Source organism: Octopus bimaculoides, chromosome 1, assembly GCF_046866305.1.
Source record: "Octopus bimaculoides isolate indiv1 chromosome 1, ASM4686630v1, whole genome shotgun sequence".
Lineage (NCBI taxonomy): Eukaryota > Metazoa > Mollusca > Cephalopoda > Octopoda > Octopodidae > Octopus > Octopus bimaculoides.
The window spans coordinates 190,132,952-190,150,452 of NC_142928.1; the positions used below are offsets into that span (position 1 = coordinate 190,132,952).

The following is a 17,501-nucleotide window of genomic DNA, read 5'->3' on the forward strand; positions in this document are numbered from 1 at the left end:
GTGTGTGTGTGTGTGTATTTCGGTGAGGGATGATAGAATCAGTATGAACAAAAATGCATTGTGATATTTGTTTTGTTTATTCTCTCCTTTATAGCTACACTGATTGTTATTCATCTTTATGCAGCTCATAGAATATGTACAAAACTAAGAAGTGCCTTTGAGGATTTTCCCCAGTGATGTTTACCATTTATTACAAAATGGAAGAATCAAAAGCTTTTTTTCTTTTACATCAGTGAATTTCTCAAATTTGTTTGAGGAAAATCACAAAAGTATTAAGTAAAAAATGAAACTTTCTAGATTAAGTATTTTTACTTCAAGTATTTAGAATTCTCTCTACCACACACATAAAGGTGAAAATTCTAATATTACACTATTTCTTTTAGATTAAAATGTTCAAATGTGAATTTGAATTGTGCCAAATGTGTTGTAATTAGTTGAAGGTTTTCTTTTTCAGTCTCAATAATCATACAAACCCTATGATTGCAACAGACGATACTATCATAGATGATAGTTTGATTGCACATAGATGAACATTTATTTTATACTATGTCATGTGCCTTCTTCATATATGTAATGTGTGTCTTATTTCTTTGTAAATAAACTTTCTCTCTTTCTTTCGTCCCTCTCATTGCCTTAGATCATCGGAAAGCTGTGCAAATGTGGATCCTACCTGTTCCTCTCAAGATAGTGCTTTACTGTCGCTGCAGTCAGCTTCTGTTCCACACCAGTCTGGCTTATCTACAAAAAAGACTTCATGGAAGCATCCTGTGCCTGTCAATAACAGGTGTTAAATGATTTTTACACTTAGCACTAACTGGTTTGAGCATCCGAATAATTCCCAACTTTAAAATATGCTGTTTCATATTACCCTCATCGAAATAATCCATACAGTAATGAATAGACAACTTTTAAAAAGGGATCTAACATGATAGAAATTAGACAGAAAGCTTATGTACTGCTTTGTACATCTATTATAAGTATGGCTACTTCTATTTTGTTCTCGACACAATTTCACTTTAAGACAGTGAAAGAGAAAGCATCTGCTGTTTTTATAAAAATGTCAGACAGTAGAGAGCAGCAAACTAAATGCATTACAGCATCTATTTTTATCTCTTTCATCTCTAAGTTAAAATCCCCAAATATTCACTTTTCATTTAATTAAAGACAGGAAAATAAATAGCAGTCATATACTGGTGTCACTGGAACCGACACCTGAAAAATTGGCTTCTTGATAACAAGGCAAAAAGTGAATAAATTTTCTTTCACTTTGGATCGACTTCATTTTGCAATTATTATATCAATAATTTCATAGATGGAAAAATTTGATTTTGTCAGTATCAAATTCCTGAAATGATTATGAACTTGCAAGAAGAAACTAAATCCAAATTGGATATGACTTCTGTATCGATATTATTGCTATATTTAAAATAGCCATCCCCCAAAATTATATAGGAAAATTAAATTTCAATAAATTTAAAAGCATTCCATTGATTGAAATAAATCTTTTAAAAGGATCAACCTTGTGTCACATGACTGATAGGAAAGTAAAGATATTACTTTAATAAAATCATTATGGGTGTCTTCTAAGTTGCTGGAGAAGATTAGTTAAGACAAAGATGGATAAGGCTGGTGGATAAGTGTAATTTCATTTTTTTTTTTTTTTTACCCTTACTTCCTTTCTTCCCTCAGACATACAGGTTACTTCTTTATCTTTTTTTTTTTCTGTCCACTTATGAAAAACGTCTTGCCATATCTTTTCATGCATGCTGGTTTGCCTGATGCATGTTTTCATAATAACAACTTCTAAAAAATAACGTAGATTATGTACGTAGTTACTGCTGTTGCTGTCATTAATTATACTAACACCACCCTAATTATTACTAAAGATGTTAATCAAAAACACCAATTGTTATATTCACCTTATTCTCAACTCATAAAACTACTCTAAATCTATGTCATGGTTCTAATATTAACTGCACTAATTCTGCATAAATCTTTTAGCTTTATTTGCACTTATTTCTATTTCAGTTTTGTGTTGTATCATTTCTGTTAGAAGATTTTTAGCAATTTTGTAACACATTTTTACTTTCTTTTTCTTTTTTTTTTTTTTCTTCAAATAAATTATAGTTTTCCAATTTACAGAATTCTTGAGGACTTGATGGAATTATTAACTAAATAACAAAACTTGACTTTTATTTCTATTTCTTTCATTTAACTGATATTGGTTTCATTTTTCTTTTTGTATCTAACCAATGTATTATTGGTTTAAGTTTTTCTTATTTGCTCAGCATGTTTATAGCTAAGTTTATATTTTTTTCTAAAACACACATATATATATATATATTATATATATATATATATATATATATATATATATATATATATTATATATATATAAAATTAAAACTAGCTAATTTAGAAACATTTTACACATACAACTGTAATTAGTCTATTATATATTACATTAAAATATAAATTGATATTTATTAGAGAAAAAACGTATTTATCAAAGTTTATTAATCCATTTGTTTCAAAACCAAAAATATGTTATAGTTAGAAATAATAATTAATATAATAAATTAAAGGGATAAACTTTTTTAATACATCAGATGTTACCTGTAATTAATTATGATTCTTGTAGTAAAATTAAGCGAAGTATCAGTAATTAATTTGAAAACTAGAAAAGATGGGAGAAGCAGGCATGGTTATGTGAAGTTAGGGCTTCTATGTGGTTTTGGACTTGATCCTTTCTTGTAGCATATTAGTGTAGTGTCTTCTGCTGTAATTTCATGTCAACCAAAACCTTGTAAGTGAAATTTGATTGACAGAAACTCTGTAGAAGTCTACTGCATATATGTATTAGTGGATCCAACATCCTCAGTCCTGCATAGACTATTATGCCCAGTCCTTTCTCCACAGAATACTGCCCCTCTGAAATCTCCTTGCACATATCTTTCCTGTAGGTATTTATCTGGTTGAGCTGCAGCAGTTTAAACAGAACATTAACAGCATCAAGCTCACCAGGTTTGGAGGGCCTGCAAAGCTCACAGGCACTACCCCTTCCTCCAAACTCAACAAGTAACATATATCATCATCATCATCATCATCATTTAGCATCCATTGTCCATGCTAGCATAGATTGAATGGTTTGACCAGAGCTGGTAAGCTGAGGGGCTGCACCAAACTCCAGTCTAATTTTGTATGGTTTTTATAGCCGGATGCCCTTCCTAACACCAACCACTCTGAAAGTGTAATGAGTGCTTTTATGTGCCACTGGCATGTGTACCAATTGTGTGACACTAGCATCTGCCATGACATATACATATATATAAAACACTGCAGGATGACAGAATCAGTATGAACAAAAATACCTTGTGATATTTGATTATGTTCTGTTTGTGCCCTCATTATATCTAGATTGATCATGTGATTCTTTTTTGTGTGGTTCATATATGTAAGTACTGCTGTTGATATTAGTGACAAAAGCCATTGAAGATAATGCCCCAGTATGACTACGGTTCAATGAGTGAAGCCAGTAAAAGAATAGCAAATCATAGCTTATGTAATGAGTCTTTTGCCAAAAAATTTACGTTTGTAATGCTTTGAGCTTTTAGTTTATCAGCTAGTTTCATTATAACTAACCATTATTAATGCTGGATATACATTCAACAGTTTGCTTTCATTCATGCTTTTCCAACAGATATTAGTTGTATCAGTGCTGCTTCTCTTGATGCTGGTTTGTTGTTTATAGTTTTGGTCAGCCTGAAGACCTTTACCAAACATGTAACCAATCAAATAGTTAAGAGTTTCACTACACAGATTACATTCCAGATAAGCAATACTCCAATATGTTCTGAGAGGCAAAGCTGTAGAGTCTACTTTGGAGTGGCTGGGTATGTAAGGTACAATCTAGCAAACAGGGCATGTTGTGTCTAATTTTCCATCCAGTCTGTTTTAGTTTGATCAAAAACTCTGCTGCTTTGTTTGTATGGCAGGTACGTCAACAAGCTTAAGGCAGGTGAATTCAAACCATCGAAACTGTGGCTTATTTTATTGATATGAAATATATTTCTGATTTTCTAACAATTCAATTTATTCACTTTGATCTGATGGCTTTTAATAATATTATTGAATGACTTCCTTAAATGATAAAATTTGAAGTGTCTTTTCTTACTAAATACTTTGATAGACTTTGTTATACTTTATGGAGAAACATTTATTTCATTTTGATTTTTGTTCATATATTATTATTATTATTATTATTACAATTTAATATAAATTTTCTGATCTGAATATATACTGAACTAGTTTCATCTTAAATATATTTTTGTTTTAACTTTGTATTCCTTTAGATTTTGAGTTTATTGTTTTGGAATTAAATTCTCTTTTCCATCAGTTATTCAAATCCAATAACAAGCATAAATGTTTACACCAATTCTTTTAGCCTGCACTTTTGTCATTAAACATTATTCTTTGAAACTAAGTTTTAAAACAAATATATTTCTTTGATGAATTTCAAACTGAATGCTAATGTTAAATGAACTTAATATTACTGCTTAAGTAAAATGATGATAGGTTCCCACCACCCCAAATCTTCTTTTGTGGTGACAACGTTCCTTTATCTTGAATAATATCATTCTATATTTAATTTCATATGTGAAATCTCAGTTTTATTGAGAAGGAGAAATAATATTTGTGATAATCATGCCATTTCAAATATCATTAAGAACATCAGCAAAATCAGCTTCAATGGAATTCAGAAATGCTGAATTGTTCACTAAAACAGTTTTACTTGACTACCTCATTTTTCACACATTGTAACATAAGAATGTAATAATTCACAAAAAAAGAATTTAAAATGTTATTTGATACCCAGATTCATCTGAAAATAAGAAATGTATGGAGCAAGCATAATATTTTAGATTGTTAATTATTTTCAATGATTGTGGTAGAAGATATATTTCTGTGGAGTAGAATACTGACGGTTCCCAAATATATTTTGGCAAGTTGAGAATTATAAATAGGAGTCAAGTCACAGAAACATCATTATCAAGCACCTTACAAATCTAACACCCAACACACAGTTTTAGGCTATTTTTTTTATTTGTATAGATCTAGAACCTTTATGTACTTGACCTAGGCATGATTTGAACAACTGCACCTTCATATTCTAATTTATTACTTCTAAGTATTAATTCTGGCTGTTTTAATGCCCATGCTAACTTCTGCTTTTCACCTGCACTTTGAAGTAAAAAAAAAACTTCAAAATATTTTCATTCACCACATCAGAAACTGAGCATATACCCATTTTAAAACAGATATAAAATTTACTGAACAAATTCCAATTAATTAAAATTGCCATTTTAAATTTCCCTCATATAAATTGTGGCAAATTGTAATATTGTTTAATAAAATGAATGTTTTAAATTCAATGTTGAAATAATAGTTATGTTTACTAGTCTGTTTAGTTAAGTCTTTTCTCATTAATCATTATTTATGTTTTTCAGTTCTATTTTATATTGTCTAAAACTTGTTTTCCAGGCTTTTGGGGCTTTTAGCTAGAATGCTGTGTAGAAACAATGTGTTGTGTACTAATATTATAATATCACCTATCCATATTCTTTTTTGCAATCTAATCATTATAGATTATTTTTTGTAAACACATATTTGATTACAAAACTAATTGGCACTGTGCTTTTAATCTTTTTCATGTTATTATTTGTATCATTTGTGAATTTTATGGATGGTATAATTTGCTCACTTTTGATATTTCAGTATATATATATATATATATATATATATATATATATATTTCACTGTAAGTTTAAACTAAATCTAGTATATAATTGTTTTGAATGTCAACAAATGTCATAGAATGGTTTTGGTGATTCATTGAACATTGTTTTACGAAATTAACAAATATATCCACAAAGTGTGAGTGTGTACATGTGTCTATTTGAATTTTGTTCTTTTAATAAATATCTTAAAATATATTTTCTGCATAAAAACATTTTTAATATTAATAGTTAGTTTACTTTTTCAATATTAATGAAAATTTAATTGCGGTTGTGATTTTTTAATTTTTTTTGATTGAATGTATTTATCTACCAATAGTATAAAAATTGAAATTATTTACTCTATTCTTTTTATGATTCATTTTAGTAGTCAGTATTGTTACAAAGAACTATACTGTTCTTTGCAAGAACACAGAGCTGAATAAACCATTCAGCTCAGTGAATAGTTTAAAGTAATAATAAATAAATGAAAAAAATAGCATCTTAGTTAGAAAGCTAGCTTTACTTGTGATAGTAATCGTTTTTACAAGCAGAGAAAATAACACACTCCTTGCAAAAATTAGTTAAGATTTTTTGGATGATTGAAATTCTATTTAATTTTTCTTAATGATAATTATAAGATTTATTTAAATAATTAGAATTACAAATATAAATATTTTTAATTAGATATTTCTAAATTCTTGATTTCAGTTTTATTTTATTTCTTTTTTGCATGAAGTTGTGAAAAGGATATGTGTATATACATGTGTATGAATGTATGTATATATGATGTTATAGATAGATAGATAGATAGATAGATAAATATGATAAAAATTTATTGTATTTGTAAATGTCATATTAGAAAAAAAGTCTTGTATATTATTTGATTTTAATGTCAAGTAGTTAGAATTATTTCTGATAACAAGTACACAAACAAATTTATTTCGTTAGCATTAAATATTCATAAACACATTAATTGATTATCATCATCATTTAACAGGTTAGCATGGGTTGGCTGGTTTAACAAGACCCAATGAGTCAGTGGATTGTATCATACTCCAGTGTCTGTTTTGGTGGGGTTTCTATGGCTGGATGCCCTTCCTAATGTCAGTCATATTACATAGTAACCTCATTAGTGCTGGTACATTTTTCACAGCACCAGCACTAGTGAGGTTACCATATAACTCATGAAAAAACCTGAGTAGAAGTATAAATGAGTAGAAGACAGCTTCATGCTAGGTGTGGAAGAAATTAGAATATGATAGACAGGACAGAAAGAGATTGGTTACTGTAGACAAGATGCATGGCTAACTTGTTTAATAGGTGGGAGTAATTGGGGTAGAGCTGAAAAGGAAGATAAACATGGTGACTAGGTATCAGAGTGAGTACTCAAGGTACAAAAAGGTGAACAGAAAATAGTGAGGAGGCAGACAATCAGGAAGAGTGGACAGGTAAAAGTTGCAATAGTGTGAGAGGAAAGTGGGAGATAGTTAGAGATGGAGGTAGGGTTGAAGGTAGTGATGATGAACAAGGGTAGAAGGTAAATATAAGTTGGGGGAAGGTGATAAGCATTAGGAATATATGTTCACAGAAATGGCTCAAGGGAGTAGAGATGATGACTGACAATAATGAAAGTTGAAGAGCAGCAGAATAACAATAAACTGTAAATAGGAAAAGGATGAGAGAGGGGGTGAGAGAGAGAGAGGGGGGGTGAGAGAGGGGGGTGAGAGAGAGGGGTGAGAGAGAGAGGGGTGAGAGGGGGGGGGGAGTAAATGCTACAAGAGTGTGGGAACAGAGTAAGAGATACATCATGATAAGGGTGAAAGAGGTCAGAACTATGTCAGTGAAGATATAGTGAATGGCAAACAATGATGGAACTGGTCAATGGTAGAAAAAAGGGCTAAGAATGATGTATGGGTGTCAACAAGAAGTTATTTAGGAGAGAGAAAGAGATAACCAGTGGCTTAGAAAGAGCTGAAGTATGTAGTTCTGGTCTTGTTTAATAACAACATCAGAATAATGCAGTAAGAGTGATGCAGGGATGATTGATAGGGGGTATAAGGGTGTGAGGAAAGGCTTGAAAGAGACAAATTGGGTGAGATGCCCATTTGTGTACATATACATCATCATCATCATCATCGTTTAACGTCCGCTTTCCATGCTAGCATGGGTTGGACGATTTGACTGAGGAATGGTGAAACCAGATGGCAACACCAGGCTCCAATCTAATTTGGCAGAGTTTCTACAGCTGGATGCCCTTCCTAACGCCAACCACTCAGAGAGTGTATTGGTTGCTTTTACGTGTCACCTGCACGAAGGCCAGTCAGGCGGTACTGGCAACGGCCACGCTCGAAATGGTGTCTTTTATGTGCCACCCGCACAAGAGCCAGTCCAGGGGCAATGGCAACGATCTCACTCGAAAATCTCGAAAATCATATATAATACTTTTAGGAACTCAGAGTAAATTTGGTAATATTCAAACTTATGAACTGAATCTTCCTTCTTGGGTCACTCTAAAATAGGAAATGTCTCATGAAACATGCATTTGATAGGCAAAGAATATTAGCAATTCTAAACAAGAAAAGAAAAAGTGATATTTATAGTAACATGTCATGTTGTTTCTGATTTGTGCATCTGGCAACTTCCAAAATTAATATTTCCTATAATTAAAATGTAATCTACAATGAAATTACCACAAGCACATGGGCAGTGTGAACTCCAATAGCAATTATAATAAATATTTCATTTAAATTCTCGATGAAGCCACAGAAAATAAAATATTGGAACAGCATGCTCTAAGCCTTTAACCTTTTTAATTCCAGCTTGCCTGAAACTGCTTTGGTTGAGTGATAAAAAATTGGCCATTTTGAAGTGTTTCTGTTTAAGTCTTCTCTCTTAATTTTATAAATTGATGAGATTAATTATTTTGCTAAATACTTCATAGTTAACTTCAATATAAGTATGGTCACAAAAGGGTTAATCTCTATGACAACAAAGAGGGCAAAGGTAAAAGGTTTACTGAACATTAAACATTAAACTCAACCTGATGGATGGGATTTAGATCGCATTAGATTTAATTAGTTAGGAAGCAACAAAGCCGAGTTTTAATTTTGCCATTGTTAGCTTAACTTTACATCTTTCCAAAACTAAAACTGTGTTAGTGAAATACCTGAAAAAATAGTAAAATACTAAGCTGTCTTTAACCCTTTCATTACGGTATTTATTTTGAGATGCTCTGTTTCTCTCAATTATTCTAAATATAACAAAGAATTTAGTAAAATAACTTAGTTATCATTAAGCTAGTGCTAGGAACATAAATTGTGACTAAGGTTTGATGGAAGATTTTAATTCAAAACTTATGGAAACAAGACATTTGTACTACAGAGCCAGAACCGGTTTCAGCCAGCTTGGTAATGAAAGGGCTAATACGCCTAATTGTCTAAAAATACCAATTCTACCACTTTAACAAGACACATACATTGTCATCACCTAATTCTATTGTATTTTTCAGAATTATAAATCCTAAATTCCCATCAGTCAGAGTTTTTATTTGGAATTATGTGTGAATATCAACCCAGTTATTCTCACTTTGATATTCTGTTGTAAATAAGGATGTGTTTTGAGTATAAAATTGAAAATTAAAGTGATAACTAGTTTTCTGTTCTTTAGATGTAAACATAATAAATTTTGTTGACTTGATGTTTGGAGATATTTTCTGTGTATATAATCATTCGCAGAATCCTACATTAGATCTTTCATCTAGTTGTTGTGAAAGAATGTGTGCACACGCGTGCATGTGTGTGTGAGGCTAAAATTAATGAATTAAAGAAATAGAAATTTTTAGCAGAATCAAGTAGGAATGAAATTCATTTTATTTGTTCAATGTTATTAACTCCAAGTGTACATGTACAATGTTTTCTTTTAATAATTAAATATCTCAAAACTATTGATTTTCTATACAAAGTTTGTATATATTTCAATAATGATTCTATCAATAACAAAGAATTGATACAAAAATATTATTGAAACTGTTACTAAGTGATTGATTTTTCATGGCTAAAACATTTAAATTTCTTTAAAATCTTAAATCATTAGAATTTTTCATCTTGAAAGTCCTGATACCAAGATATCTTGTAAAAAGTACATAGAAGTACGAAATATATCTTAGAGCAGGGTTACTTGAAGAAACATATGTAAATGATATAAAAAAAAGTTTCTCATTTCTGTATCTAAATAATTCACTGTTTTCAGAAGATTTTTTTAAATACATTATTCATCCACAAAATATTTTCTACTAACATTATTCTTTACTGCAAGCCATCATTCACTCACTCACCCTTATGTAACTCCCCTCTATCATCACTGCCATCTTTGTATCACTCTCTGGTCCTCTATCATGCTGTTTTTCGATTTAATCTCCTTTCTGAGGCTGCTTATCAACATCTTGCTTCCATCCCAATCATACCCTACACTTCTGTCATCCACTTCGTCTTCACTTTGCTCTTCTATTCATACCCATGGTCACACTCACCTCAAACAAGTAGAGAGCAGAGGGAACTAAACAAACACTCCAGCACAAATGTCACAGTAAAATGCATCCAATGCTCTCTGTAAATGGCTGGTATTAAGAAGGGCATCGAATAAAATGGAATGTATGAGCTATGTGCCATCCTCTGGCCCCTCAAGAAGGGATGATAACTCCAAATAAGAACTGACTTAGACCAATGACATCTCATCCAACCTATGCCAACATGGGCGCCAAATGTATGATGATGATGATGGTGGTGGTGATGATGGGGGTGGTGGTGGTAAAAGTGGGTGATGATAATTAACAGCTTTTTGCAATTTGTTAAATGGCTTAAATTTGTTTACAGCGGAATATTTAATGAAAGTTTTATAGCAACCAGAATATGCACTTCACCATCACAAACTAATTATATATAGGTCAGTTTACTTCATTGATCCTATTTAAGTTAGAAATGAATGGGCAAACTCAAATAAAAAATACAATTAGAGATCTACTATTCTCTGTGGAGCAATGATTAATATTAATTATTGTAGTGGAAACAATAAACTAAACAATAAATATGAAATGAGAGGGAGATCTTGTATATGAAATATAATCCAGATATTTTTAATTCAAATTCTATTTGCAATAATTTCCAGTCATTTGATACTAATTCGAAGCTGATTCTGCTTTGATATGTATACAAAATATCAAATTTACAGGTAATGATTATATCAAGGTTTCACAAGCAAAATAATTAAGCACCTTTTATCATTAGATATGAAGCAAAAACCTAAGAAGCCTCGTTTGCTTTAATATTTAACAATCATTCATGGAGAATAATTAGCATTTTGAAAATAAGTTGTGGGTAACAAGCATAAAATTATTTTCTGCAGTGAATAATAAATGTAGAGGATAAAATCTTCAATGTTATAGGAAGTAGGTTGGGTTCCTTTCATTATTGATTATACATATATATATAGGACATTAATATACATTAGATTTTTCATGATAGGCTTAAGGTTAATTAAAAATCTCAAAATTCTGAAAATATCATTATTTTACTTGACTTGTTATAATTGTGTTAATGAATTTCACCCAAAACAACATGAAGATAATCTATACTTTCAGATAATCTTAAGATATTTATAAGGTAGAATTTTAATTTTGTATATATTTATTTACATTATGTCATCTATCTATTTCTAATCATGGCCTCTGAGAGAAACCTTGGGGTCCCTGAAGGACTGATGAGGAGGGCCTCTTCCTCTCCACCTTGTCAGAAGTTCCCAAAGCCATTTCTTAAATTTCTGGGCATCTCTTTATCTCCTCAGACACTAGACTGTTGTAACTGCTGAAATCCCTGTTTCTCACTTTGCTTTTAGGGAATCGTGTTTGTCATTGTTCCTTTAGTACTTATGCTCTTGAACTTAAAAGACCAGTCTCTGAACATCATCATGACTACATTTGTTATCATCATCATCATAAATGATGATGTCACTGCTATCAGTATTTTTAGACGAGACAGTGAGAGAGAGAGTTTACAAAGGCAATTGACCTGCACAATATAGCAGACTCTTCTACTTGAGTAATTTTCCTGCTTCTATTGTACAACTAAAAATATCAACAGTTGATATTGTTAGCATACATAGAAGACAGGATCAGTTGAACAGTGAATTAGATATTTATACTAAATGATTTGTTGTATTTAGCTTCGTCTTATTACATTCTGAATTCAAATCTCCATGGAGTCAGCTCCAATTGGGTCTCTGTTTATTTTCCTCTTTAATAAATATCTCTTTCTACATGTGAGGTCAAATCTACTTGCATTTGATTTTAAGCATTAAATCATTCATTTCAATTATCTACCCAACTCAGATACATTTCTAGCTTGATCAAAGGAAGTCAAACCCTTTGGCTTATATTCTCAGCAAATGAAAGCCTAACCAAACCCACATGGCATATTGCATCCAATGAAACATTTTTGGTTATTCTTTTAATCATAAAATGCCATTAATGTTAGTCGTGTTTAAAGTATTTGGAAAATCTCTTGTTATTCATAGATTTTCTATTTCTCACAAATATTGACTTATGAAACCACATTTACAACTAGTATACCACTAATGGTCTGCAGTTGTTGATTTTTGATCACATTTCACTTTATTGCATCTATGTGATGTTCACCAGTAAACATTCACTCTGTATTGGAAATTGATTTAAGTTGATCTATGTATCTATAACTCAGCCAGCAAGATTTATTTTTCCTATTTTAAGCTATACTATCTTTCCTTCCTTCTTTAATACAAAGCTCTTTTTCAACTATTATGCACAACAGCAACAACAATTTACCTCACTTTTTGCTCTTCACTGAATATACTTATCATATGCCTAACAAATCATTTATTTTCTTGAAATTTTGTATTGATTTCATTTAAACATGGGAGGAATTCTCATTATTCTTGGTACCACCCTAAGGTATTTCTATCATTCTGCATACTCTACTGTTATCTAAATGCTGTGTGACAGTGCTCTTGATCTCATTTTTATGATATTTAATGATATTTGACATGTTTATGATCAGAGGATGGTTGTATCCAAGGAAAATTAAATTGCATCAAACACTGGATAAAAGTAAAAAGAATAAAAATCATATTGTTGAAGAGATGAATAACTCTTATACAGTAAAATAATTTAGTGGTTGAATTTGTATACTGTGGTAGTGGGACCTGGAGATGTGTGATGGTGAAGCATGGAGACATTATAATGCCCAAAGATATCATCCAATTGAAAAAAGGAAGTTGGAACAACAAAAGTAAAAATAAAACATCTTGAAGAACGATCATTTCTAATGATATTTGCACAAATGAAATACTTTCCTTCATATTTTGAAAGGAATCTGAACAAAATTTGTAAGAGATATGTACATGTATGCCTGTGTACACGTCATCATTCATGTATTTGTGTGTTCCGGTTTATCATATATATATATATGTGTGTGTGTGTGTGTAAAGAGAAGGAGAAAGAAATGGTTAGATATATTGGGTGATTCTTACAGGTATACACTGAATCTATCTTTACTGCTTGCGGTAAAAAAAATGATAGAGTTAAATGTTGAACAGTAAATATTTTTGATATGACAATAAATTTTTAAATTAAGGATGGAGTATGTTTAAGTACAAACTCCTGGGAAATATGAAATTCCATAAATATCATTTTTTAAAAATTAAATTAAATGATGTAGAAAGAAAGAGTGGGATGTAGAAATTGAAAGTAATTAGTTGTGTTTCAATTTGAAAATTCATCGCACAAATATGTGTTGTTTTTATATTAGTTGCAGAAGATTAAAGTTAGATTTCTTTTGTGTGTAAGTGCTTATGATTTTTTTCTTTTTGCTTTCTAAATTAAAATAATGAAATCATCTAATATCTGAATCTAATCAACAAAATTAACAAAGATGTATTATTTTTTCACAAATAACATGTTCCTAATGTACTGGAAAGAATATTTGCTTATATCACATGTCATATAAGCAGAATTGTATTCTGTTTTCTGCAGAAAGTTATATCTTTTGTTCACTTTTGAAGATATAGTATTTAAAAATGGTTTTGTTATCAATTTTTATTTCAGAAGACTTTGTGATGAAGATGATGAGTTAAGCGAAGTGGAGCCGGATGCAGTTCCAACTGAAGTGCGCGACTGGCTTGCTTTAACTTTTACACGTTCTATGAACAACATCAAAAGAAAAGGTGAAGAAAAACCCCGTTTCCGAAGTGTTGCCAATGTAATACGAGCTGGAATAATGGTAGACAGGTAAATAATTTTTCATTTATTGTTGGAATATATTTTTTGAAATTTGAAATGAAGAAATATCTGTGATCCTTTTTACCTCCATTCTGTTACCATTCTTATTATTACCAGTAGCTTTCTTTAAGAAGCTCTTCTCATGCTTACCCTAATGTGATTTTAGGAAGATTTCAATAAGACAAAAGCATTTTTACAAAAGGCTAGATATTATTTTAGCATATTTAAGTTTGGTTATTTATTGTACAAAATAATTGCTTAGTTTTTCTTTATGAACTTTACCTGTTTTAAGCTAATCATATCAAAGTAAGAAAAAAAGAAGCATTTGGGTTTAAAGAAATTTTCTGTTAGTAAATCTTGCAGGTTATAATATTCATTTAAAAAAAAAAAAAACTTTTCTCTGCCACAAACTGTAGCTTGCTTCTAATGATTTAGCTTTTAGATAAGCAGGAGTTCTCTAACTACATTTGATAAATGACTGCTTTTGGCGTTGCTAATTCCATATGTTGAAACTGCCTAAAGAGAATCTCCAGAAATAAAATTGTTCAATTGTTTTAGTTACAACAACTATAACATATTTTGCAGTTTCTTATGGACGATGGAAAAAAAGAAACAATGATAAAACAAAGAAAAAAAAAATAATAGCAGTAATGACTTCTTTGTTAGATGAGGAACTTTGTTGAAATTAAGAAGATTTATAGGTGCTTGTTAAAGATATTATGCATTACAGACTCATCAAACATTTGGTACATCCACAGCTTATCAATAGCTTTTAATTAAGTAAGAAGCCTCAAGACAACTGGTGATTAAATGTGATGATATTTACACCTTTCCCAAATTGAAAATGAGAAATTAATTTCTAATTAAGACTTAAAATACAATCATGCTCCAAACCAATTTAACAAAGTTTTCTACAGATATTTGGTTGTAAAATTGAACAACATGCTGTACCTTACTATGTTTAAAGATATCTGTGGTATAGTAATGTCAATGTTCTAAACAGGGCAACCTTGTTTAAAGGATATAAGGACAGAGGATAAATATTTGTATGATTTATGAAATTTTCTAATACCACAGCTGAAACAGCTGACAAAAAGAAGTGATAAAATATAACTTCTCTAAACTTCAGAAATAAAATAAGTCATTCGTTGAAGACAAACAGATGAGAAGAATTTTCATTGTCTTTTTAGAATCGTTTTATTGCAGCTTTCTCCATCTGTCAAACTTATCTCCCTTACTTCATTACATAGTCCACTTCCTTTCAAACAGGCTCTACAATATTTGTTCACATTAATGTTTTTTGACTATAATCTACAAGCCTTACGTGTTTATTCATTGAGATTTATGCAACTCTTTGATTCATAATTTGCAATTTTATTTCCTATCTTTGGTCTCTAAGTAACAGCTTTCTCCATTCAAATCAAAACAGGTGTAAAATGTTTAAGATAAATGTTGTCAACATAAAAATTAGATGAGCAAATACATTGATCTGTTTGCCAAAAGTCAGTAAAGTGAGAGCTTGTAAAAAGATGAAAGTAATTTAGAATATAAAAAGACAGATAACAGATATATGAGCAAACAAATGAAATATTAAATGGAAAATTAAATTAAAACTTCGGGAAGACATTTGTTACTCTAGACACACTGCTTCTATATTCATCAAATATAAATCATATTATATTTCTCAAAAGTTCTAAGGTAAAGAATGGTAACACAATAAATAATGCTGTTTTCAAAGGAAATCGGTTTTGTACAATCAGACCAAATTGCTTCATTCAAGGTAGTTACTATTGTAGCTACTTTGAATAAAGTAATTGTTTTACAAACATGTAGTGATTGTCAAAACTGTATTGGGAACAAGCAGGTAGTTGGTTTCAAAACTATTGATGGTCAACATGTAGTGAATTTCACAACTGTGGGCAAACATAAAAGGATGGCCTTTTCCCTTTTTTTTTTCTAATATTCTTTTGCTTCGATGTAGAGCAGCACCTTTTTTTTTTCAAGGTGCCTGAGGCAGGTGGGGGGAGGAGGAGGAGTTTTCCGCAGATAGTAGACCTTGCCTGAATGTTTATAGTTTTAGTAGCCAGTAAGGTGGGCATAAACTGAAGCTTGTTTGTCAAAGTTAAAAATTCAATTAACATGGGAAAGTATGGGATATTATTAAAATTACCAACTATTTCAGTGTTTGCCACGACTGAGCTGTGTCAAATTACTATAAACAGATTAGAATTTAGTGTACAAAACCGATTTCCTTATTTGAACCATAGGGGACTCAATCGATGAAATTAGAGACAAGATCACTGATGCTGTGTGGTTTGAATGACAAAAACACATAGTTATCAGTGGCCAAGTATCCATTACTTTCAGCAGAAAATGATACCACTTGTGAAACTAAACAAAGATGGTGCTGTGCAAAGGACGAGTAAGTTTCCCACTTTTGAGAGCTGTGTTCTGTTCTCAATGTGAAATAAATATCTGAGATATATCAATGTCCTACTGATGAGGAGATTTATCTCCTTGGTTTAATGTTACAGGCTGTTATGGACTTCTGTGATTTGGATAGAATTAGCTTTAGCAATATGCCTGAGATCTATTTTCTCTGATAATTTATGGAATATACTCTTAATAATATTAAGAATTACTGAACATTTTGAATGCCACAGATACAGTATGGCAATTTTTCATAGAACAAATTGAGTTTAATAGGTTTATTCAAATTCAGCTAATGCCTTCCTCTCATTGTCTAATAATGAAGCCCTCACATCATTATGCAGTAAATAAAGCTATATTACTGTGAAGAATAAACAAAATATCCCCTTCTGTCTTCTGATCACAGATAATTTTATATTAAATCTTACTTTCAAAATTGTTGCAACAGAGTATATAAAATAAAATGAAAAATCTTAATATAAAGTATATTTTAAAACATATTTATGACACATGACATAGGAAAAGTTCATGTGTATAATAATTTCTTCTTGTTGATAAAGATTATTTCTTACACATAAAAATGTTGCTTTTTGTATATATTTCCATATCTGAATAAATTTGTTTCTTTGAATTAAATGACAGTTTTTTTCCCTAGGGATAATGTATAGTTGGACAGAAATCAATGAAGGTTATTTCCATAAAAGTTTTAAAACTGTAGGTGTTATTATAACTAAATAAGTAATACAAATGCTTTTATGGAGAGGCTCTTGGGCCATGGCTTATATTTGTAAGTAATGTAGAAAACAACACTGGAGTTATTTAAATAAATTACCAGTAATTATTTGGTATATCAGAACTACAAATATCAACTAGTAAACTATTAAATTAGTGCTAATTAAGTTCATTATTTTGGTATAAACTTTACAAGATCTACAATATCTTTTATTCACACAGGTTTCTAAAACAAATGCTACATCAACTTTATCTTT

At 30.6% G+C, this 17,501-nt stretch overlaps 1 protein-coding gene across 28 annotated transcripts in view; it reads left to right on the forward strand.

The window, feature by feature from the left end:
• The window catches only part of LOC106875208 (dual specificity calcium/calmodulin-dependent 3',5'-cyclic nucleotide phosphodiesterase 1A), a 1,569,442-nt gene that overhangs the window by 1,493,541 nt on the left and 58,400 nt on the right, over positions 1–17,501 (forward strand). For 22 of the 28 annotated variants that reach the window (XM_089364164.1, XM_089364142.1, XM_089364159.1 and 19 more), the window contains 2 exons: positions 638–784; positions 13,909–14,091. In XM_089364164.1, coding sequence (XP_089220290.1) covers positions 638–784; positions 13,909–14,091 — 330 coding nt within the window. The remainder of the gene's footprint in view (positions 1–637; positions 785–13,908; positions 14,092–17,501) is intronic. The other 6 variants (XM_052973336.2, XM_089364187.1, XM_089364214.1 and 3 more) reach the window with 2 other exon arrangements.